This window comes from Ciconia boyciana, chromosome 10, assembly GCF_034638445.1.
Source record: "Ciconia boyciana chromosome 10, ASM3463844v1, whole genome shotgun sequence".
Lineage (NCBI taxonomy): Eukaryota > Metazoa > Chordata > Aves > Ciconiiformes > Ciconiidae > Ciconia > Ciconia boyciana.
In genome coordinates, this window is record NC_132943.1 from 44,742,715 (window position 1) to 44,767,361 (window position 24,647).

At 46.5% G+C, this 24,647-nt stretch overlaps 3 protein-coding genes across 12 annotated transcripts in view; 2 read left to right on the top strand and 1 right to left on the bottom strand.

The window, feature by feature from the left end:
* Nucleotides 1-9,035, top strand: part of DIP2A (disco interacting protein 2 homolog A) — a 131,058-nt gene extending 122,023 nt beyond the window's left edge. For 2 of the 3 annotated variants that reach the window (XM_072874149.1, XM_072874148.1), the window contains 5 exons: nt 1,813-1,870; nt 2,339-2,413; nt 3,095-3,269; nt 5,897-6,020; nt 6,893-9,035. In XM_072874149.1, the coding sequence (XP_072730250.1) occupies nt 1,813-1,870; nt 2,339-2,413; nt 3,095-3,269; nt 5,897-6,020; nt 6,893-7,145 (685 nt within the window). In that variant the 3' untranslated portion in view covers nt 7,146-9,035. The remainder of the gene's footprint in view (nt 1-1,812; nt 1,871-2,338; nt 2,414-3,094; nt 3,270-5,896; nt 6,021-6,892) is intronic. The other variant, XM_072874150.1, reaches the window with a different exon arrangement.
* Nucleotides 9,036-9,549: 514 nt separating this feature from the next.
* LOC140657258 (uncharacterized) lies at nt 9,550-24,398 on the top strand. 8 transcript variants are annotated; one of them, XM_072874013.1, is made up of 5 exons: nt 9,550-11,666; nt 12,876-13,032; nt 13,145-13,314; nt 13,907-14,017; nt 21,722-24,398. In XM_072874013.1, exon 1 carries the CDS (start codon nt 9,575-9,577, stop codon nt 10,640-10,642), a length of 1,068 nt encoding a protein of 355 aa, XP_072730114.1. In that variant the 5' UTR covers nt 9,550-9,574; the 3' UTR covers nt 10,643-11,666; nt 12,876-13,032; nt 13,145-13,314; nt 13,907-14,017; nt 21,722-24,398. The 8 variants fall into 8 exon arrangements, with proteins under 8 accessions (XP_072730114.1, XP_072730110.1, XP_072730111.1 ...); XM_072874009.1 differs by lacking the exon at nt 21,722-24,398 and adding an exon at nt 14,099-20,426; XM_072874010.1 differs by lacking the exon at nt 21,722-24,398 and having other exon boundaries at nt 9,550-10,695; nt 11,472-11,666; nt 13,907-20,426.
* On the bottom strand, nt 17,267-18,064 carry S100B (S100 calcium binding protein B). Its single transcript, XM_072874017.1, has 2 exons — nt 17,927-18,064; nt 17,267-17,407 (listed from the first exon to the last, which is right to left on the bottom strand). The coding sequence occupies exons 1-2, from the start codon at nt 18,062-18,064 to the stop codon at nt 17,267-17,269; spliced, it is 279 nt and encodes a 92-aa protein (XP_072730118.1).
* Nucleotides 24,399-24,647: the final 249 nt, after the last annotated feature.

Below are 24,647 nucleotides of genomic sequence, written 5' to 3' on the forward strand. Positions count from 1 at the left end.
GCAGCAGGAAATCCCTCATCACTGTATACAAGGAACCCCACCCTAGAGAGTCCTTTAAGGATGGCTGTGTGCTGGAAGCAGTCCAGCATCTCCTCCTCCATCGCTTGTTCTGCTGTTCCTTTCTAGACCCTCACCTAGACCTCACCTCTAGACCCAGACACCTTGCTGTCTGTTCATCAGTCTTGTATGATCTAGACTCATTAGCTGTTTCTTACCTAACCACACCGTTAGCAAAAGGTGACTTTGACAACTGGCTGGTTAGTCACAGAATCACAGAAACAGTTAAGGTAGGCAGGATCTCTGGATGTCCCTCATGCAACCTCCTGCTCAAAGCACGACCAGCTTCAAGGCTTCATCCAGGTTACTGAGGGCCAAGACCAGTTCAGTACAGAAAATCTCCAAGAATGGAGATCCCCCTCCTCTCTGGGTGTACGTCCTGGGACTGACACCCCACTCTAGGGAAGTTTTCCTTACTGGCATTTCCCGTCTTGCATATTATGTCCCTGGCCTCTTCTTCTGGTGTGCAACTCAGAGGAATCTGGCTCCATCTTCTCTCTGACAATCCTTTAGGCAGTGGAAAAAGTACAGTTAGAGTCTCCCTTAGTCGTCTTTTTTTTTTTTTTTTTTTTCCCCCCCTTCAGACCAAACCAACTCAATTCCCTCAGCCTTCCCAGATCCAATAAACTCATGTCAGGCCTGTACTATAGTGTATCAGAACACACACACACGTACACACGTCATCTGGAAACTTGCCAAGGATACATCATTCTATCAGACTTAATTCTGTAGTCGTAATTTTCATATTAACTTGTCTCTCAGTTAACTTAGTTAATACAAGTGCTGGCAGCACCAAGTTCAGACTGTAAGTTTAGCAGGGTACATACATATATGTATTTGTTTCTATACTTATTTTAAGAAACATAATATCAAGACTTGGTGCATTTGCTTTAGGTTTTTTTAATTGATAATGTTAAATTAGGGGCTTATGTTAACTGGCAGCTTTTGTGACTACTCATCTCTAATTCTTGCAAGCTTAAATCTTACCTGTTAGAAGACAAGCTATTCGCCATCATTTGCATGATGCCGATTTGGCATCTGAACAGGTCAATGTAAACTACAGTCATTTTCTCCTTATCACTATGACTTGCATGGTATATATTCCTGTTAAAGACAAGTTCAGCCATAGCCTCAAAGCTGCCGCTGTGTTAGTTCTAGCCTATGGGCGTAGGGATAGTGTAATATAACATAATGTGGGCATAGGGATAGTGTAATATAACATAATATATAGGAGCCTCTTCTCTTGTATGCCTCTCCTACTACACTCAATTCTTGTTCCTTCTGCAAATGTGCTACCTTTATAAGTTATGCTACTAATGGGCTGGATAGTATCACTTAATTCCATTTAGTCTGCTTGCTCTTCAGTTTTTGTAATTCCTACTGATGCTCTGCCATGGTTCAGTGTGGCAAGCAGAGGTCCAGGAGAGTCCAACAAAGAAGGTGCATTTAAAATGCTGGTGGAACTGCAACCTTAGAGCTCTGTTGGAAAAAGTTACTCATCTCTCCACAGAGCTGAGTTTGTGATTCTTAAAAGAAACGTGGTCCATGGGAATGCTAATATGAAAGTCTTGAAGACAGCTAGAAACTCTTAACTGTCTTACTGCATTGTAAATAACTGAACATAATTGGCTGGCATCATAACAGTTTGGCAGGGCAGCTAAGGATAGGATAACACTGGATATACTGGAACACATCTATTTAACTTCTATTTAAGTTCATGAATCCTTGTACAAATGCATTCTCTTATTTTCTCAGGGTGCGTTTGGTAGAGAGAGGTTCTCCACACAGTCTGCCACTTATGGAGTCTGGGAAGGTGAGAGACTGAGAGCAATTCTTCCTCCTCATGACCCTTACCTGGGTGGTGAGCTGCTTCAGCTGGATACCGGTACAGAATCTGTGCAACGAGCTTCACTAATCACAGTATATCTAGGAGAGGCACTAGAGAGAGCATAAAATGAACAGCTAGTTAAAGTGAAGCCAGGTGTGTGAAGCAAAGCAATAGGATATGTTGCTACAACTGAAAAAATCAGAGGCCTTCATGTGGAAGGCATTTTTCAGGTGTGAAACAAACTTCAACTCTTAAGCTGCAAAATAGCTGCTTAGAGTTTAAATCATTAAACAACTTGGCAGAAAGAGATGGTTGATATCTATGGTGCAGAGAGGAGTAGAAGGGGAAGAACTGCACAGACTGTTGAGTTCTGTGGCTCTGCATTATTAACTTTTCTTTTGATGAATTCAAGTTCTCTTAACTTCTATTTTAAACATTTGCTTCTTATTCAAGATTCTTCCAGGGGTAAAGGTCATCATAGCACACACAGAAACCAAGGGACCTCTGGGAGACTCGCATTTAGGAGAGGTAAAACTTTGATGCTGTTGTACTTTGTTTATCAGCAGTGATTTAATATATAGCTAAATCATGCTAGATAAATGCCTGTCTCTTAGTGGGATGTCCACATAATGTGGCAAGTGAATGAACTCTACAGAGAGCTGCAACTGTTGACGTACTTGCATGTACGTCTGCATGGTTCCCTCTGTCCTCTGCCAAACTACTGCATGCCAGTACCAGGTGATATCAGTTGACTAGTCTGTCTGATTGGCAGCTAGAAGAGGCAGTGAATATCTCTTGTACTCCCATCAGTGGACAGTAGTAATGAAGTAATTCACTGTTTGGTTTAATCTTTCTTTTATATACATCTGGATTTGTGTATATTAAGATGCCAAACTAATAGAAGATTGCGGGTTAACAGGTGTTCCTTTCCAGTAAGCCAAATGCCTAGTTCATTTTCCCTCATTAACATCCCCAATTACACGTATATAAAACTCCTTTTTACTCCTTTTTCTTGATCATTTTCTGTGAGGCAGAAGTTAATGAATTATTTTAATAAAACTAGTTGTGGCATTAAAGGAGCAAAAAAATTGTCAGTGGAGCAGATCTTTTAAATCAATAAATGATGCTGCCTGGGTTTGGCAAAATAACCTATGTTTATATGGGAATGATTCCCCTTTGGTTTTGTTTTTGTTTTTTTTAATCACCTAGATATGGGTGAGTAGTCCACATAATGCTACTGGTTACTACACAGTGTATGGAGAAGAAGCACTGCACGCTGATCACTTTACTGCTCGCTTGAGTTTTGGAGACACTCAGACCATATGGGCTCGGACTGGGTACCTTGGCTTTCTGCGCAGAACAGAACTTACTGATGCTAGCGGAGGTGAGAGAAAACAAATGCACTTACAGAAGCATGTGTTTGAAACTCCTTGGGGTAGTTGAGCTAGTGAAGAGTAAGCTGTCCTGCAAGTTCATCCTGACTTCCATCAGAGAAAAGTGCTGAATGTAACAGGAATTGTTACTCTGTACATACTCATTGATTATAATGATACTGGGTAATTGTGCAAAATGAGAAATTCATAATGCCTTTTTGACAGATTTAGAAATCATGTTCATCTTCCTTCATTTCCACTTACACAAAATAATATGAGCACATTTGTTAGAAGATTAGAGCCTTTCTACTCACTTTCCTCTGAACCCCTTTCCTTACAGACAGGATGCAGCATTTCAGTGCTGATCTAGAGAATACAAATAATGTTGTCATTCAGCAGTTTTAGGACATCAAAGATATCAGTGATTTCCCAGCCTTTCAGAAGTTAAAGGTCTAGAGGAGTAACTTCTCCATAATTTTTCCAGTATAGAAAATAAATTGTTAATCTCATTTTTTCAATCTAAGCCAAGATGTCTAAACTTGAGAAGTGTAAGCAGATGGAAGAAAAACTGCTCCTTTTTCTGTTGAGACAGAATATGGAGTAGGTATAACTCTTGATTATCACACATTTTTTTAAAAAAACACAAAAGTAATCTCTAAACATCCTAAGAGAAGTTTGACTGCTTATAACTTATTAGCAAATGTATATTGTTAATTGTTTGATTGGACTTAAATGAATGGTGGTATCTACATGGATAGTGTCAGCGTCCCCTCATTGCTGTCACTGGATAATGAACTGTAGGGGATTCACAGACACCTTTTACATTTCCTGTAATCACTCATGGTAAAAGATAGAAAAGCAGTGTTCCCACTTCTGGAACATAAGTGTCGGTTTGTGGGACACCATGCATGTCCATCCTACTTTTAGTCCTCCATTATGTGAAGGAAGAAGAGTGAGCAAGGAGAGCAATTTGCTGAAGGAGCAGACTTTTGTTGAGGAGCTACCCCATCTGTTGCAGTGGATGCCAGTCCAGGGTTCAGAAATGGTCCGTGATGTAACTCTGTTGGATCTAGGCGCTAAGAGAGGGTCATCCTCCAGTCTACTGTGCTGGTGTGCTATTCAGTCTCCCTGGGGCTCTTGAGAACAAGAAAGGTGCTCCGGCTGGAGAAATCCCTGCAGCCCGTTCAATTCCATCTCCTCCAGAGCAGCGTTGTGCAGGCTTCCCTCTTCCACAGTCAGAGTGCCATCAGAGAGCAAAAGGTGAATTCCGGTAAAGAAACAGTCTTCATCAGAGATGTGTGGTATCCTTAGTCCACAGCTACCACCATTACACAGAAGGGTCCCTTCTTGGCACCAGGCCTCTCCACCTGTTCAGCCTACATAGTACACTGAGCAGTTCTGTGTGGGCCAGCCCCTCCGGAGTCTCTTTTCCTGAAGGAATGTGGTCTCAGGCTATTGGAGGGAGCTGATGTAACGTAGATCCAGCTCCCTGAAAAAGCTTGTACTGCATGTCATCTTCCCCTTCAGAGCTGGTAGAGCATGATTAAAGAACACTCAACCAGGGTGCTCTAAGCTGTCCTTGCTTTCCTCCTCTCTGATTTTCTAGGGTAGTTACCTGACCTCCAGGGCACATTATACTGCTGCTTAGTGCAAGATACTGCACTGGATGCTTTGACGGAATTGTCCTTCTGTCACTGTTCAAAGTGAAATGGCTCCCTGTTCTTGAGAAAGCTGATAGTGGACAGAAATTGGAATCTGTGAGCAGACATTCACAAAGAAAGAGAAGTTGCAGGTGGCAAGGCACCAGATTACTATAGCAAGTTTTTGTGCCTTGTAGCTTTCTGAAAAAACATGTATCAGAGATTTTTAACACTGTGGAACAATGTCAGTTGTCCTTTAGTTTGTCAGCATTTGAGAGGCTATGTATGGTGCATTAACGTAGCAAGTACACATGAAATACAGTGCAGCTTCCCAGCACGCTTTTCATCTCAAGTTACCCGATTGAGCAGAATTATAAAATGGGTGCAAAAAAAGTGAAGTTGAACTGAACACAGTTACAGGATGAATGTGGCAATGTGGAGAGCATGTCCTTCAAGAAGGGCCTAGGAGAGCTTTGCTTATTTAACCTAGCAAAGCTAAGGCTGAGGAGGGGATAGAGTTGTCCTTGCTGCATTAACTTCTTAACTTAAGAAGCTGAGAAGAATATTGCTGGCTTGAGGACAAGTGGGTATAAGCTGGTTTTAAAAAGAAGCAAAAGTTAAACTTGGAAGTTGGAAAAGCGTTCCTATCAATCAGAGGAGAGAAGTTCTCTGGTAAGAATAGGGGGACAAAAAGGTGCTTTAACAACAGATTTTGTTTGAGTTTATGAACTGAGATTACATTACATGAGAGAAGGGGCAGCATTGGATGATCCAGAAATTCTTTTTAGTCTGGTTTCATTTGCTTGGAGTCAATAGGCGGAAGTGCTAAATGACCTCTTAATTCTCTTCTCTCCAAATGGTAGAGCTTGATGTGTGTTATAGACTCCTCCTCCTAGGAAGCACCAGAAACATCTTAGAATGTCACAATAAGCACGTACAAATAACCATGTTTGTTCTGTAGATCCGATGGTGTTTTAAATGTCTGTGCTATCTTGCAGAGAGGCATGATGCCCTATATGTGGTAGGCTCTTTGGATGAAACACTGGAGCTCAGAGGAATGAGGTACCATCCCATTGATATAGAGACCTCTGTAATAAGAGCACATAAGAGCATTGCAGAATGGTAAGAGCCTCAGTATTACTTTTCTGTATCCTTTTATTTCTTCTAAAGCAGCAGAAGTCAAGCTTTGTGGAACAGCATGCTAGACTGAGCTTGCTGTAGAGGGAACTCACCAAAACTTTGCTTAGAAACCGCTGCAGTGAGAGTAACTGAAATGCAACGCTCCTCTTTCCCCTGACTCCGCTGCTCATACAAAAAAAAAGCCCACCCCTTTATCAGGGTCTGATCTTCGTGGTCTGAAAGACAGGGAGGGCAGGGCATGAATGGGGCAGCAGAGCACTTGCAAGTTGTGTTGTTGACTTCCCTGGCTGTGTCAGAATGTACGCACTTGGGTGGGGTAAACACATCTCAAGGGTTTCTTGAACGGTATCTTCTAACATATATTATTCTCATTTGGTCCTAATGGATGATGTATGCCATTTGGTTGTAGGTCCTCTTCAGTCTCAAAGTGGTAGTGTTTACTTGTAATCTTTGGGAGGTTTTGTCTTTCCTTTAATGATCTCTGAAGATTTACACAAGTACATTAATATCAAGTATGTACACACTAAATGTGAAATCTTTATGGTTCCCATTTCAATACATAAGTGCAAAGGACTCTTAAATACATGATCATGCACATATAAGAGAAAAAGACCTACTTATATTTTGTACACGGACAATTAAAAAACAAGTGGCAGAGAACATCCCAAGAAGTTACAGCTTTAATACCTCTTGATTTACGAATATTTTCACATCACTATTCTATCACTTGTTCTCATTTATTTTATTGTTCAAGTACTTACAAAATTTATTTCCCGTTGAGTCTCTCTTTGATAACAAGCTGCCTTTGACTATGTATTTTTTTCTCACCATTAATATTTGTATCATGCTGACAGTGCTGTGTTTACATGGACCAACTTGCTGGTGGTGGTTGTGGAATTAGAAGGCTCAGAACAAGAAGCATTGGACCTGGTCGCGCTGGTAACAAATGTGGTTCTGGAAGAGCATTATCTCATAGTAGGTGTTGTAGTCATTGTGGACCCCGGTGTTATTCCTATCAATTCCCGTGGTGAGAAACAACGAATGCACTTGAGAGACGGATTTTTAGCTGACCAGTTGGATCCTATTTATGTTGCCTACAACATGTGAAAACAGAGAATCACATCAAGGCTAAAGCACCAAAATCAAGGGACTTCCCAAATACTAACATCAGAATCCTTTTTCTGTGTTTTTAAAAGCTGTTGAAGACCTTAGGAAAATGGAGATACTAATCTTCACAGACCTTCATCTCTCAGATTGCATTTACTTTCATAAATCCATTGTAACAGTTACAGCTGTCTTAGGATGGAGAGTTTACTGGAATTCCTGAAGGAAACATATTAGAACTATCTTGGACCAATGTTTTTTTACAATAATTATGAATGTCAGTACTTGATGCACTGCATAAAAGGACGTAAAGCGGGGTGGGGAGAGTACACCAGCTGTGAGGAGGACTCTTGGAAACGATACTGAAAGTTGTGAGTAACCGTTTGGAGTTCACCCTCCATGTGATCGTTTGCAATATATTGGCAGTATCTGGGTTGGGACGTAACTTTCAAGATTGCACACATCTCTACCATATTCTCTACTGTACTGAAAGGAATTTTGCACATATTTGAGATTTAAAAATGCACCCTTTTTATTTTAAATCACTGACTCATCCCTATTCAGAAGAAACAAATTCATTCCAATCCCATATTCAATATAACAACAATTATGCTGCTGTTCAGCTTTTTTGTACCAAGCAAAAACAAATACTGCAACTGTAACAAGGTTACTTATCGTGCCATGCTGGACTCTGTAATGCTATAAACTTTATAATAAAATATAAATTCAGTTTTAACTACTTGATGCAGGAGCCTTCACTGCTCTTGCTGTCATAACTTCATGTTAAAGTTGCTTGTTTTCATAGCATTAGCTGTTAATTTCTGCCCTGCATAACGCCAAGTATTTGAAAATTCATTCCAAAGCCAATAGTCCCTGAATGATTTGTAGAAATGTTTACAAAGCATGGTCTTACAATATGTTTTCCCTGAATATCCTGTGCTAAAACTTATGATAGTGATTTTTTTTTTTCCACTATGGAAGAGATATTCAGTGTTAGTTAGCTTGATCTGCTGTGGTACAAACTTTCTTTTTTTTTTTGAGTTGTATTTAGACAGACTTTTTTGTTCAAGCTGAAATATCCAGTTGGTTGAGTCACACTTGACTATTTAAGGTTTTGAAGTTTCTGCCTGATCTAATACTGCAGTGAACCTAATTCAGAAAGAGAATGTGAAATTATTCAAATACTTCATGTATTTGAAGGTAAGCACGAGACTAGCAAATAATTATTTTTATAGAGTTGTTGAAGACTTTGAGCTACATAAAATTTTTTTAATAATGCATGGGTTTGGCAAAAGAGCCAGGTTTTTCTGCAAGGCAATTCTGCCTGGATCAGTGCCTAAGATGGATGTCAGTCTCCTGATATGCGGATATCAAATTGACTCTTGGTCAAATAAACTATAAAATCTTCAACAAAAAGCTTTCATATATAGTAGTTCTTTGCCCTCATGGTGTTTTACTGTGGTGTATTATACAGCTGCATACTCTACTACGACTGTAATTATGTACAGAACTTGTGTAACTTATTAAGTACAGCAGCCTCTACCAGTGGACTACGGGACACTCCTTGTAACAAAACAGCTGGCGAAAGGAAAGAACTACCTAACCCCAATTTTAATGTTGTAGTTTTTTTAGCAAATAAAGCATTGTAAGATTTTTGTATCGAGATATTGATGACAGTGAGACAAGTTGCCTTGTAAAGTAAATCTAAAGCAAAAAGCACATTAAACATTTCAAAACAGCTCTTAAGAAATCTGACTTGCCGAATGTTGAAACGTAAGCTTGTTTTTGATCTAACAGCATACATACAGTACACAGTTTCCACCTGCGTTTTGGACAGTTTAATGCCTGAAGAGGCTTTTCTGCAACATTTCATTACAGTTGCTTTACAATTAAAAAAGTTGCACATCCTCAAAGCCTGGATGTTCCTGAATTTCGTGTTTTCAGTACCCAAGCTGAAATGCTCTCTGGGGTCTGGCTTATCTCCCTCCCCTGACCCGAGTGTGGGTCCTGCCCACCCACAGCGGGCACCTGCCACACACCACGCTTTCGAAACTCGGCGCTGAGGAGTACAGGGCGGTGTTTCACAGCCCTCCCCTCAGCACGGCGCTGCTTATTTCGCGCAGCAAAGCCAAGGGTCAGTCTCGACAGAAAGCCCTGCTGGGTCAGCGCAGGGGGCAGACAGGAGGCAGGGGAGCCAGCTGTGCCGCCAGCACACGGAGCTGCCTCGCTCCCCAGAGCCGCCGTGAGCCCTCCCTCGGGGGACAGGCGCCGGGCGGCTCTCGGCCTGTGACCCCGCCGAGCGAGAACATGGCGGCCGGCGGCCCGCACCTCGCTTCCTGACGTCACCACCGTGCGCCGGCGGCGCATGCGCGGGGGGCACGGCCAGTGCCGCCGCTTCCGGGGCGGCGCGGGGCGGTGCGCGGGCCGCCGCTATGGTGCCGGCGGGGCCGCCGGGCCGCCGGGCGGGGGGCGGGCGGGGCTTGGCGCTCACCGCCGGGCCGGAGCGGCCCCACAGGTGCGAGCAGTGCGGGAAGGCCTTCGCGCAGGCCGGCGCCCTGGCCAAGCACCGCCGGGTCCACACCGGGGAGAAGCCCTACCGCTGCCCCGTCTGCGCCAAGGCCTTCGCCCTCTCCTCGGGGCTGGTCCTCCACAAGCGCACCCACACCGGGGAGCGGCCCCACGCCTGCCCGCTCTGTGGCAAGGCCTTCATCTCCTCATCGCACCTCGCCCTCCACCTCCGCTCCCACACGGGCGAGCGGAAGTACCAGTGCCCCGTCTGCGGGAAGCTCTTCCTCCAGTCCTCCCACCTGGTGCGCCACAAGGCCATCCACACCGGCGAGAGGCCCTTCAAGTGCGAGGACTGCGGCAAGCTCTTCGGGCGCGCCTCGCACCTCACAACCCACCGCCGTGTACACACAGGCGAGAGGCCTTTCAAGTGCCTGCAGTGCGAGAAAGCCTTCACGCAGAAGGCCGGGCTGGTCCTCCATGTCCGCCTGCACACCGGGGAACGGCCCTACAAGTGTGACAAGTGCGGGAAGAACTTCCGCTCTTCCGCCCACCTCGTGTCACACCAGCTTCTCGAGTCGGGTGAGAGGAACTTCAAGTGCTCCACCTGCGGGAAGGCCTTCAAGCAGGCGTCATCCCTCAAGCAGCACCTCAAGACCCACGAGGCACGCGAGCCTCACCGCTGCTCTGTCTGCAGCCGAGCCTTTTCCAGGTCCTCTTACCTCCAGCTTCACATGAGAACACACAGTGGGGAGCGGCCGTACCACTGTTTGCTTTGCAACCGGACATATGCCAAAATTTCCACCTTTGAAAAACATTGTAAAAAGCACCAGCAGGATGAAGAGAGGCCTGATGCTAGACCCAGGCCAATGACCACCAGGGCAAAAGCACTGGCTGAAAAGAAAAAGCAGGAGCAGAAACAGCAGCACCAAGATGACAGTCTTGAGCAACTTCACCATGCTGACCCAAAGCAGCAGCAGGCGGAAAGGCTGTAAAAGTCATTAAAACAAGAACTGTTCCTGGCCCTCCACAACATGGCTCACGGGAGGTAGAGTGTCTGGTTTAATTTTTATCAAAAGAAAATGACATGCTGCACCAGCATTACACCAGAGTGTCTTTCCAACTGGAATTCTTTCTCTGACACAAGTTTCAATGCAAATGCTTCTCTGAGGTGCAGCAGATATGTAAAAGTCTGCCGAGGCTCCCCAGAGTTGGTGTGGTGTGCAGAATGCTCCGTGGTTACGGGGGGATTCCACCCTGTTCGCAGGCCCTGCTGGTTTTGTTTCATGTCAGCAGCGTTTTCTAACAGACTTCCAGGGGTTCCTGACCAAAGCGCCTGCTTTTACCCAGATTGAAAGAGGGATGCCTCTTTGTATGCGGAAATAAATTAAGTTGTAGTCTCTTAAACGAAGGCAAGGTTTTTGTCTGAAGAGGCAAGAGAGGTGGCACAGCTACAGAAAACGGATTTGTACCAACAGCGGGTTTAGGAAACAAGCAGGAATTTATCCTGCAAAATGCGATTTGTTTTTAAAAGCACTGTACATAGCGAGAAGATAGCATTTTTGAGCCTTTTCTGTTTTTCTCACTGTTAATTACAACAAGGCATTGTACTTATCCAGATAATGCTGCGTATGAAGTGCGTTTAAAGCATGGCAGATTTTACTGCCAAAGCAACTTAACTCATCTTTCTCAAAACTAATGAAGGCAGCTGTCAGAAATCTGTAATTCATCTTAAATTAAACGAGTCTGATGTTTGAAATACCAGCTTGCAGTAAAAGTACAAGAATGATTTTTTTTTTTTTTTTTTTTTACCTGATCTTTCAGGAATGTAAAATGTAGTAACGAGAGAATTCTAAGCCCCGTCTCCTTCTGAATTAACAAATGACTGTAGCTGGTTCGCTGGCCAGTCACCATGCTGAGGGAATGAGGCAAGATGCCACAAAAGGGTTGCTGCTGAAGTGGAATGTCGCAGTTATTCTGGGGTGTGAGATTGGACACCAGTGAGGACTAAATAACTTTGTAAGCATTAATAAAACTGCCTTTATTTCAGCAGTGTTCTTGGTGAGACAGCACTTTGTACTGACTTTTTATAAGCTTTATGTCATTCTAGCAACAGTGCTCTGAGGTTACTTTATGCCTTTATTTATCGCTTATTGTTACCCAGGAATTTACTGTAGCAGAAGAAAGGAAGCAGCGAGTTCATTTTAAGTGCACGTTCCTAATTTTCTGTACTGAGTCCCTGATTTTTTTAAGGCTATTTCCCTTCCATTGTGTGAAAACACGTATTATGCACTTTAAGGATCTTGGATAGGCTTCTGGTTTTGGTTTCTATAGTATCTTCACAATTCTGTTCTAAGGCCAAAAAAGGAATTTTCAGAAAACTTGCACATTGAAAGTATTGCAGTGTATCAGGCCAGGCACATTGAAAGTATTGCAGTGTATCAGGCCAGAAATCATGTTAGTAGATGATAGAGCTGGATTACATCTAAGAAGTAATTTACAGCTAGCAAAACTGCATTGAATAATTCTCTAACTTTTTGCACTTCAGGATTTACTTGATGCTGGGTATACAAAGATATAACTCTTATTGTTGAACTGACATTTATATTCAGCTGGTTAATATACTTTAAATATTGACGTGGTCAGATACTTCAAATGAGATGTTTCTAAGCCAGAGTTTCTTGTCACACTGAATTGTAATGTAAATTTTTTCCACAGTCTTTAGATTTTGTTTTGTGATAAATCGTGTTGTTTAGGAGGAACTAGACACACTGGGTTTTATTTCCAGTTCAGCTAAGCCAGTGCCATATAAGCAGAGTTCTATCTTTTTGGTATTTCAATATATGTTATTAAAATTATATACACCGCTATCTTTTCCTCCAGTCTTTTTTTTTCTAATGGTATTCTCACCTAAACATAAAAGCTTGCTTATGGAAGTAAAACCATTTGCTAATTTTCTAGCATTCCTTAAAACTTAGCTTGCAAAGGTAACTGCAAAATAACAATTTGTCTTTATTTCTGGCATTTTTCTTTGCTAAACTTGGACGACAGTGCCATAGTGGTTGTGTCTATACTTGTAATGTGGCATGCCTACATGCAGAATCAAAATTTCAGTGGCAAGAAAATATAAAAGTGGCCTTTTAAAGATCAGTTTTATGTTGCTCCTTAATAGTTTTGGAGGTGTTTTGTTTTGTTTTGTTTAAAAAGATTCACATTTTGCTCTTCTAGTTTCCTGCTCTGTCAGCTGCCTTCCCCTGCAATCAGAAGCCCTCATTGTTTGGGATGCAGGATGAACTCAGACTTTGTACAGTAAAATCCAGTGTCGAGAATATTTCAGAATGGAAAAACTGAAAATATGCTCTAATGCCCTGACTGTTGCAGTACAGTAAGTAACGCCAGGCAAATCCTTTAGATTTAATATCTGGTAGGGGGAACAAATTCAATCCGTGGATTACTCACAGAAATGCTGCCACTTTCTTTTGAAATGTATTTTTCAGCTTAATGTACAGAGGGAGCAGGGATGCGTTTCCATGTCCCTAGACTGCCAGGATGGAGGAGCCTCTCTCAGTGCCATCACAGCTTGCAGCACAGAGTTCTGAACGCGTGGGAGACGCGGCCCAGCGGCGCAGTGCTTTGTTTACACAATTGCTTTACTCCACCCAACAAGGTCAGGAACGTTCCTTCTCTGGGGTCTGTACAAGTCCGCATTTGATTTGTGGGAAAAGCGTATTTTGTTTTTAAGATAAATTATTTTTCTTGCTGTCAGCACATGAACTCTGCTATTGAATGATTCAGCCTGAATGCTGAATCATCCCATCAACAGTTAACAAGATGAAGAATATTTTTTTTTAGATGTGCTAACAGCAATAATCAGCACTCCCAGTAAGATTAGGTCGTATGTGGAAGAACTTTTTTGTGGAGGTCTGTAAGCGCTCTTCCAGTGCTGGTAATTTTGTGTCTGATCCAGAAAGAGGGTTCCATTTTACAGATATGCTTTGCCTATAATTATCTGGAGAGACAGTAAAAGTGCAGATTCTAATGTCCTAGAGCAAAAAGTAATGGCAGCATTTTAAATTATGAAAATGTAATTCAGCAGAGGTACAATACAGCATGTATGTACTAAATCTGCCCATCTGTCACTTTTCTAGTTTGTGAAGTTAATTTGAGACTGTTAAACGTCTCAGGCTCCTCCTGTTGTTCTACTTTCTTCTCTTTGTTTCACTTTTAGTACTGTTGATAAGTAGTTCTTGTCTTGACAGGGCATTTAATATAAGAAACCATCCGTTGGTGCCCTTCCTGGTGGGAAATTCACTTGCATCCTCTTCTATAGGGAGTCAAAAGCATAACTGACAAATGTGTCCAAACATCAGGTAGGCGCTGCTAGTGAATGCTGTTGTTTCGTCCTTGGGGAGCCTCCTGGGGCCCTGAGGGTCCCACGGCACAAACCCCAGAGCTCCATGTTACCAATACAGCCTTTCTGCAGGTTGTCCTGCTCCAGTCTGCACAAATGACAGAAATGTGGATTTTCTGAGCTCTCCTGGGATCGATGCAATGTCAGATCAGTCTAACCAGTGCCAGTGAGGTATTGTAAGAGTGCATACACACCTTGTGTATCCAGCAGGCTGATTCTGTTGGCTGGGATGGGGGCATAACTAAAAATTATTTCATAATGTCGTTAGCCTACCACCTTCCATTCCTGAAGAGTGAACTGTCCTTGCCAGAGCCTGAAAACCAGTGGTGTCAGGACTGGCACTTTTAAGTATCTAGCCTGTCGTTGCTGGGAGGTTAATGAGTTGCTTAAGCCTTTCAAGCCTCCTTCAGAGCCGGCTGTGATGTCTGCCTTGCAAAGCTCTGACACCTGCTCCTTGGTCAGCCCCAAGGCTGAGTGATTATCTTTTTTCCCCAGAAAGCCTTGCCGTGCTTCTGAGGCCCTCACAGCACTACTCAAACCCCTTGTATGAGTACTGCTCAAACTATGGCAGCATCCTTTTTCTAGGCTGGACACAGGGGGCTTGCACGGTCCATGGGGACCCCAGGGTGTTAGCAGAGGTGCTGCGGGCAGCTGGCTGTGGCTGTGCCTGCGCATGTGAGCAGGCAGCATGCCAGAGGGGTCAGCAGTGGTGAGTTGTCAGCAGAGGCACCTCATGCTATGCACTTGGGCCAGTGTTGCCCAAACTGCTTTGCCTGTCTCCCCCACCTTGCCAGTGTGCGGCTGTCCCCACAGTCCATGCTCTCAGCTGAGGCACCGCCTGTGTCAGAGAGCAGCAGGACACAACGGGAGCAGAGCTGCAGTGCAGACTGGGTGGTGCTGAGGCCTGTGACCATGCAGTCTCTGTTTCAGGATTTTCACTTCAGGAAAGCTCTGCTTTCCTTGCTGACTGGGGAGGAGTGTTCAGGGCTCAGGAGCCTGAGCACTGTGTACAGCACTGCTGGCAGTCAGGGTGCTCACCTCAAAGGAAGACACGCTCTCTTCCTCCCTGACAAGAGGCACAAGCTCTGCTGCACCTTCTCCTGTGCCAGGTAAAGCCTCTGTGAATTCCCAGCGGTGGTGTTGCTAAGTCAGGATCAGCCTTACTGCCAGAAACACATGTGCAGTCATACTGTGTCACTCCCTGCTCCTGCTCCCATTGCTCGCCGAGGGACAGGACACCCTGCTCTGTGTCTCACCAGCTCTGCCAGCATTCAAGCCATGTTACACCTACAGCTCTTTGCTGCTGCAATGCTGTGCAGAGCTGCTGAAAAGGCTCCGTCTTGGGGAAGGATTCCTCATCCATGTGAGCGCTGTTGGTGCTGTGAGACAGAAGGCCAGTGGGACTTGGAGACCTGCCAGACAGCCTCACCTGCAGACCCTTGTGCTGAAGCATCAGGCCCCTCTGCTGAACTCAGGTTTAGGCTTGAGAGAGGGTCGTGAGAGTCCCGTCTACCCTGCCTAACCTTGGGGACACTCTAGGACAGACAGTGTCCCCATTCATTGTCCTCACATGCTGCCTCAGGTCTGTACAAGTGTTGGAAACAGTTGAACTGAGAACTGATGAGGATGTTAAAAATGTGATAGAAGTAACTTGGATGCTAAACAAACTCTCAACAAATGAGCACTACCCTGGGATGGCAAAACTACTTTTTAAATTCTAGACGGAGTAGAAGATGTTGTCTTCCTTGTATGCATGTCTCTGCCCAAGTGTCCCCTTTCACAGCTTGGGGGAGGAGATGAGAATAGCAAGATGGTCCCTGTCCGAAGACGTGTCATTTTGTGTGTGAAATCATTATGAAATGTGGAATGAGGTAAAATGATAACAACATCTGCGGGCATCTTTGTCGTGAATTTGTCACTTTAGGTGTTGCTAGCCATGAATGCCTAACTCAGGTATCACTGAGCTGGATGGCAAGAGCAGACTGAAAAAGGCAGGAGCATAGGCTTCAGGGAAATTGTCCTAGGTTTCGTTTTGGCTTTGCAAAGGCTCACCAGTGCAAGCCCCTGGATGACCCTGGCAGCAGTGGACGCATCCTGAACAGCAGCACGCCCACAGAGGTGCGTTGTGCTCCTTTGGCCTCGCAGGTACATCTGCCAGTTTGGACAGCCAGGCAGAGCATGGTGGTGGTGACAGCCTTGAGCTGTTTGGCCAGCCACAGTGATGCCAGGGAAGAGAGGAAAGGGCGATGCCCAACAAGAAACCCAGGGGCATGAGCCATAGCAGTGCTTCAGGCTGCATCCTCCAGCCTTCCCCTCTGACAGCGCAGGGCAGCCGGGGAGCTGCATGCAGCCTGGGACAAAAGGACACATATTTCTCCAGAGACTAATTGCGGCCCAGAGACAGAAAGAACATTTTATTCTCACCGTTTCCACACACTCTGGAGGCTGCGCCTGGTCTACATTAAAGCACTGTGGTCACACTGAGTGGTTTCCCCCTTCCCTTCTGACTCAGCCTGGAGACCTTGCCAAGGCACATCCCAGGCCCAGAAGCTGTCCCCAGCCCAGGCGCCTCATACGCTTTCACTTCCAGTTCTGCAGGCTGCTAAAAGCAGGAAGATTCATCGACAAGAGAAAAGCCTGGGCTGTTAGATGGTTATGCTTTGCCTTTCAAGCCAAGGGTGTCTCAATTTGCCAAGAAATGCATGGGCTCTGCTGAGCCCCTGTGATGGGACAGGGGCTGTGCTGCCTGGGTTAGTACCATGCACAGGGTGGTCAGAGCCCACAGGGATCAACGGGAGCCTTTCTGTTCAGGCCAGTGTGCTCAGAACCAGGCTTCTGTAACCAGCCCCTCTGCATCACCTCCTACTTCAGCTCTTGAATTTCCCTTTTCCCTTTGCAAGCAAGCTTGGATCGCAGTGTCCGCCTGCCTCCAGCCCCGTGCACGTCCTTGCATACAGCAACAGGGAACGAGCTTGAGACAAGGCATTCGCACACCGCATCCAGCCAGGTGGGCACTGGCCAGTAGGTTTTCCTGAGCCGTGCGGGTGTTTCTTGTTCACAAAGCCACAGAACTTAATAAGCTGCTTAAGTCTAGCACAAGCTTAACTCCAAGGAGCCCCTAATCGCACCCAGTCTTTTTCACAGAGGAGCGATGCTGCTCTGCATCTCTCCGGCATGAGCAGGAGGTGCTTGTCTGCTTCCCACCAGCTCACTCATGCTCAAAGAACTCATGGCAAGCAGCGGTGACCATCGCAATGAAGGCTACAAACTCCTGGAAGTCGCACTCTGCATCCCCATCGCTGTCCAGTGCCTCCATGACTTTGTCCACAGTCTCCTGGTCTTTGATCTCCTGAAGGGATAGAAACAGGCAGCCAAAGCTGGGGAGGATCAGAGCAAGGCCCAGATAGTAACATGTCCTACCTTTTCAGGTGCTCTCATGGCTGAATCTCTGTTCAGACACATCCCAAATAGCTCGTTGCTGTTTCCCATCTGTGTTGGGGCACCACCCTGTGCCTGCAGCAGCATCTGTGCCACAGCGACCCTCCTGAAGCGGGAATCGCAGCCACAGCTGTGCCGCTGGAAAGGGGCATCTTGAGCCCCTTGGGGCAAGGCTGTCCCCCCTTCCCAAGGAAAGACATTTCCCTAGTATCCAACCCGAACCCCAGCCCTCACGCAGTGCAGGCTGTTGCCTTTGTCCTGCCCCCTGCTCTTGCAGAGCTGGAGCAAAGTGTTTTAACACACTGCTGCATTAATAAACCCCTTCCCCTGTGCTTGCTTCCCATGGGAGGTGGAGTTAGCAGAGCCCAGCAGCTGCTCGACATGGCTCCCTGAGCCCAGCCAGGCACACTGTACAGAGGGCAATACTTACGCCAAGGAAATGGGTCAGCTCGTTGTTAATGAGCTCCTTCAGTTCTGATTTCTTCAGCTTGTGCTTGTCTCCCTCCTTCCCTGAGTACTGGTGGAAGGCATCAATGATGGCAATCATGGCCTTCTCCAGCTCAGACATGGTCACAGCGTGGCCCTGAGGTCAGAGGAGCGATGGGTGCATTAGCCTGGGCAAGCTCCAGCGATGCCTTTTGCTTTGCAAGCGCAGCCGCCCCAGGGCTCCCCCCATGTGTCACCAGCACCGGACCCTGCGCTCAAAACATGCTGCTGAAAAGCATCACTAGCAGCTCTCGCTTCAGGAAGGAAGATTCGGAGGGACCTTGGCTCTGCCTCTGGGAGCTCTCGAGGAGAGGAGAGCCACAATGCGAGGAGTGCCCAGTATAGGACTGGCGCATTCCGGGAGCTGACACATCCCCTGGGACTGATGTGAGTTTGGTGCCTTGGGTCTTTGTGTGGGCAGAGTGTAGGAGAGAAAATTAGGAGAGGCTGCAAAGCCCTGGCGGCTTCCAGCAGGGTGCTCCTGCATCTTCCGTACGTGCCGACCTGGCTAGCAGGCGGCATGTTGTCGCTTCACCTCTTCTTTGGCTCCCGCTGCTTAACCCATTGCTTTGTTCTCCTTGCTTGGGAGAGGGGCAGGCAGGGGTTTCTTTTCTGCACATGGAGCTTCGGAAGGGTTTTGCTGTCCCCTCTGTCACAGTTGCTCTTGCCTCTGCCTTTCTTGCCTGCAGGCCTGTCTCCAACTGAGCAGTTAGGGGAACCCAGGCAGGAACCAGTTTTGATGAGTGCAAGCGGGACAAAATAAGCACATCTCCTCTAACCTCCCTCCTCCCATGCTTGATCTGGAGACCCTCTCAGGAATGTTAATAATTGCGATTGCAGCGTTTCCTGCAGATTTTACAAACAGACAAACCAAAGAGACTCTGATCGAAAAGAGAGATGCAAAACCACCTTCCCAAAAGCTGTTGAATGCACTGATGCTGGGGAAAAAAAAAGCCTTATTGTCTGGCACTCGGTTACGGATAAATGTCTGCTGCCCTGCAGCCTGGCTCCTGTTTCACCACCACAAGGCCCAATGCTGAAGGCACTAAATTTCATTCTATGGCCTGACTCTCAAGCTGATGCCCTCCCCCGTGCAGCAGTCGGTCTCCAAACTGCAAGACTGTTTCCCATCAGGTAGGAAATGCTCCCGAAGCACTTCATGCGTGCATCGTAATAGCCCCTTGCGTGCTCCTGCCCTGCCTCCACCAGGCTGAGCAAGCTGCCAGCAGCACTGCCTGCTTCCCATCCACAAGGCTGAGGAGTGTTTCAGCTCCCCGCTGGCCTCTGCTGTAGTGGCAGAGCTCAGAGCTGCTATGGTGCACCCCGCGCCACCCCTCCCGCAGCAGCAGCCCGCCTGCTCCGGCAGCCAAGCACCTACCCCAGCATCCCCCAGCCCTTCTCACCTCCCTGCTGGCAGCGGGGCTGTGGCGCAGCAATGCAATGCAGCCAGGCGCCCCGGGGACTCGCTGGCTTCTTATGCCCAGGGGCGGAGAGCCCCGGGCCCTGCTGCAGCACCTGCGGCGCCAATGGCAGCTGGAGGCGGGGGCATCCAGAGCCGGGCGCTGGGCCCACACTGCACAGGGACGCATACAGGGACGCATTGACTCTCTGCCAGCCCACAACCACGGACGTGGGAGCCATTGCAGAGAAAGACGCCGTTGTGAGGAAAAAAAAATAACTGAGCAGTCAGCAGGAGAGCCAGCCTGGCGGCATCACTTGTGCTGCCACTGTCATCCACAGTAAAGGCAAAGAATTGTGAGGCACAGCTGGACAGGCGTGGTCAGAGCTGGGCTGGGGGCCCCAACACCTGCCCCAAGGTGCCCCACAGCCAGGGCCAGGCATGTGGGAACAATGGAGCCCTCCTGTCCCCGTGAGCCCTGTCGCAGGGCTGCAGCACCCTCTGGGCAGAGGTTTTTCTTGCGTGTGATGGGAACGTCCATCACGGCAGCTTGTGCCTGCGGCCTCTTGTCCCTTTGCTGTGCACCTCTGAGACACGTCTGCCTGCATCTTCTCTGCCACCCCATCAGTCTGGGGGACAGTGGAACCCTTTGTGGGGGAATTGCAATTGTATTGGGCTGCAAGTGGTTGAAGGACAGAGCTGGCAGCAGCAGCAGCTCCTCGTTGATGTCTGCTGGGAGAACAGTGCCAGGTTCTGGGGCATGCCTTGCCGTACCCTCACAAAAAGCCACGTCAGGTGGCTTTAGGTTATAAAGGTGCTCTCACGAGGCTGTCACCTGGCCAGTAACTGTGACACCACCCTTTTGTCTGGGGGGACCTTCTGCCTGCATGTACCTGTTGTCCCTGTCACGGCTGCACAGATGGCATTGCTCAGAAGTCCTCTGCCAGCCCCAGCAGCCACCACGGGCTGCTGCACTTTTATTTAATCCAAAGAGCTGCAAGTTTCCCCTTCTACCAGAGACTCCCGTGCAGGCTGGTGCACAGACCTGACGGAGGTGATGCTTGGTGGGGGCCAGCGGGGCAGGGGGAGGGATCTGGAGGGGAGCAGGTGACAAGCAGCAAGAGCAGCAAGCAGCGTCTTTTGCCCAGACTGCTCCTGGTGGCACAGTACAAGCGGGTGGTTGATAAACACAGAGAACATGCTGAAGAAAGCAGGTTTTCACTGTGTTTCATTGCCTAGCCACACTGTTTCCCAAGAATGAGATGAGATGAGCCAAAGTTGAAGCTGTCTGCTATTACTGATGTGACACGTTTCCATTTACGCCTTTTTCACTGCAGCACAGGATCAATAATTGCTTTATGTCTTAGGCCTTTGTTGAATTTCAGACTCAGTGCAACTCAGAACAGGTCACCACTGTTACCAAGAAGACAGTTTACCAGTACTCCATGATGGAGAGCCCAGAGTTGTCATTTTATTACCACGGTCAACTCCTGTGGAGAAATGTGAGGAGTATAAGAACCTTATACATATGTTTGTGGGGTAGGACAAAGGTCTGGATGTCTTAAAAAATGTCCCTTTGAAGAGGCAAGAACAGGTTGCTGGACAAACACAGTCCCTGGTAGTTGCTGTGTTCCCCAAAGCTACCATGGATGCGATCACTAACACAACACCTACCATGTTACTTAACAGTTTTTCACATACCAGTGTGAAAGAAACCCATCCACATTGATAATTTCCATACATCAGCTCTTGAAAGCTTTTGTAACAGGTTCAAACACAGGTTTGGGAAAAAATAATTTCCCCAGTGTTAAGCTCGAGTATGTTGACTCTAAATGTAGACCTGACCACTGAAATTCTCGCATTTATGGCATTGCGAACTGCAGCACTTATCTGTGCTCTCATTGGACTGGCAGGGATAGGGGGCACGCTTTTAGGCAGTGGTGTTTCTAGTGTGGAGATAGTTTGTCAACAATCTTGCAATATTCGATTTTTTCAAGGGTATTTGTATTCACTGAAGAGTTAGCTATAAATGGGGTGCTCTGTCAGCAGGAAGGAAACAGTATTTTTCTCCATCAATAGCAATTTGATCTGGTAGATGTCTTAGCTCAGTCATTAGCCAAGAAATGCATCAAAGCACACCATTTCTAGTCAGAGACAAGGTCCTACCTTGGCCTCATTAAAGCATTTTCTGATGTCATTCTTGAAAGTGACCTTTTCTTAAAATGGAACAGAAAAATTAGCATTTGGCAGATTAAAACCTGAACAGTCTTGAAGTTCTCTTTCCTGCTTATTCCTACTGTCCATTTCACCCCAAATAATTCTGACTTCTATATTTTACAGGGAATCATATGGAATGATCTGCTGTGCTGGCTGATAGGGTGGGAAGGAGCAGCAGGATCAGGTGTGAACACCAGAAACCTTGGCCCTTTCCTGCCTCTGCTAATGAGCAGCTCCAGATGACTTCCTTGCTCCTTGTCCAGGCTCATATCCTAGCAAACACTGCTCTCCTGGCCTGGGTTGTCCCTGACCTGGCCTGTGAAAGTCCAGGAGGTCTGGGTATGGGTGTGGGGCTGACAGCTGGCTGCACTTTTACTGCTGCCCAAAGAACTGCTTCCATTATTTCAAAATTCATGGTCCTAATCTTTGAACAGGACAGTGTAACTTTGGGGCTCCTTTCCTCAGGGTCACCGCTTCCTTGCCAGAGCTTTGGGCTGATGTGTTTAAAGAAACAGCGGGTTTTACACAGCCCAAGGCTGAGCAAAACACTTCAGCCCTCTGCCTGTCTCCCTCTCCCCAGTAAAACACAATGTGGGCTCTTCATAGCAAGCTCAGGGAGAAAAGCCAGTGTATTTCTTTGTCTCTCTGGTGTGTGTGGCACCAGGCTCTGCCAGACCACGAGACAAAGGCTGGCGGTCATTGAACTGGGAGAAAAAAGTAATGAAAGCAGAGGAATTTGGGTGGGAGGGGGAAGAAGCTGCTTCTGCCTCCGCAGGGCTGTGCTTGCAGTCCCAGCACACAGAGGCGTTGCAGAGAGCAGGTTCCCCGGCTCTGTGCCATAGTGGCTTTTTCCATTTCTGTATCCACAAACACGACAGCCAGAGATGAGCTAGGGTCCTCATGAGAAGCCTCGAATGATGCCTAGAAGCAGAAATACCAGGACACATCTGGGAATTGGGATGGTGCTTGAAGTTGTTGCAGGGCCTGATTTAGTGTGCTGCACCTAGGTCCAGGGGGCGTGAGGGGTTGTGTCTGCCCCAGGGGGGACCCACTGGGCTCTGCACCATCTCTGCCAGCCCTGTGCAAATGTTGCCTCTGCCTCCACCTGAGGACAAGGAGAAACTGGGCAGGCTCCATGGGATGAGCAGTGGGTCTTTTTTGCCCCCACAGAACAGACTTGCAAGGTTAAGATGGTGCCTCCCTCTCGGGAACCACAGGCAAAGGTAGCTTTACATCCACCTTAATCTCATAAATCCTGGGCTCTGGGCTCTGCCTAACTGCCATTTCCCCCAGTCCCTTTGTTCCCCCACTGTTCTCCCAGCACAACCATGCATTAGGGTTGCAGAGGAGCAGCTCTGAACTTTGCTGCTGGCCCACCAGGTGCTGTAATCTTGGCAGTTTTAGCGACCCCTTAAGAAGACACCGAATAGTGCTGCTGCCACTGCAACAAATCTTACCTTGTCTGAAACATGGCCTTGAGCTTAGGTCAGTTCCTGGCTGAATTCAGCTGGAATAACAAGAGACTACTCTTAAGTTCATTAAAAAGATGTATTAATATGTTCTCCATCACACCTGTGCCGAGAGAAGGCATTACAGCGTCTATCTGGAGCATCTCTCTGCTGTATTGACAGCAGCCCCAGTGGGAGAGGGCTGCAGGTTTGCTGGTGGAGCAGGGTGCTGAAGGCTCACACCTTTTGCTGCACGGAGCCAAGTTACCTTAACAGGGACAGAGGAAACCATGGGGGTTTTTTTAGATGCTTCTAAAACACCTGTGTTTCTGCTTAAAATATTTCTGCTGAAACAGTGAGTGTTTCAGGTCTATCTTCTCTCAAAGCAGAGGCAGCCATATTTAGACCATGTTTTGTAAAATCCCTTTCATCAGATCCCTTTTAATACAAACTAGATGATATCCCATGGCTTTAAAGTACCTTTGCAATTTTTACTCTAGCAGCATAACAAATAGCAGTTGGCAGATAAGACCCTGTGAACTGAGTCTCGTGTGCTGGACTGCAATAAAATGAGGGAAGTTGTGGTGTTTGCTTTTATGAGCTGACAGCATCCCTTTCTCAGGGGAGCACTTTCAGCTTCTAATGTCTCCAGCAAGCAGAGCACCCACAAACAACAGGAATAGAGTGTTACCTGTCAACTGTGGTCTAAACCTCAGACATATAAAAACTAGTATAAAAATAATACCCAGGTAACAGGAGTTTGGCAATTATTAAAAATAAAAGTTTCATAACTAAAATGGAATTTCTAAGGCAAGCAGGTTGTATAGAGACAGAAAAATAAAACCAAGGGGTTCATCTCTCATCGCTGCCTTATTCCCAATAATATTAGGCAAATATGACCATAAATTATCTGAAGATTTTGGCATCCTCAAGGAATTGGAGATACTTACATGAAGCTCATCTCTCAGGCAGATTCATTATGACAATTTTTTTTTCTTAAACCAAAAATAAACAACAGGCTATTAAGCCCCAAAACCAACACCAATATCAGTGAACTTGTAGTTAGTTCCCTTTGTCCATTTAAACTGTGCAAGAGAAGCAACACAGCTCTCCCTAGTGAGGACCAGTGGTATGAGGCACAAGTCAAAGATGTTATCCTCATGCCATGACACCCCCCGGGAGGACTCCAGCACTGTTAGTTGTTCAGGCAAAATTCTGCTGTTACTGAACACAGCCAGGGCTGAACCGGTGTGTGACCTAAGCCTAGTTTATAAAATAAATACCAAATTAATTCTATAATTCCCAAATAAAATTACTGTATCCTCTCCAAATAATCCCTGAGGTTATGCTGGACATGAGTGAAGAGCTGTTTGCTAGTGGAGGAGCATTTTAAATTCAACTTGTAGTGTGTAAATATAGTAAGTATTAATTCACACGCATGTTTCTGTCCTGGGGTGCTGATGGGCGCCACATTTGGGAGTAGCTCTTTTATCCCTAGGCCTCTCATGCTCCCTGAGGCCCCTGGGGACTGCTGTGCCAGGCGGTGCACAGACATGGAACTGGTCCCTGCCTCCAAAGCCTTAGAGTCAAGGTTGAATTTT

What these genes read in the sequence shown, in the direction of transcription:
- LOC140657258 (XM_072874013.1), top strand. Translation starts at nt 9,575, where the DNA reads ATGGTGCCGGCGGGGCCGCCGGGCCGCCGGGCGGGGGGCGGGCGGGGC.
- S100B (XM_072874017.1), bottom strand. Translation starts at nt 18,064, where the DNA reads ATGTCTGAGCTGGAGAAGGCCATGATTGCCATCATTGATGCCTTCCAC. An exon ending in AGCTGACCCATTTCCTTGGC is followed by an intron (nt 17,408 to 17,926) that starts GTAAGTATTGCC and finishes CTATCCCTTCAG; the next exon opens with GAGATCAAAGACCAGGAGAC.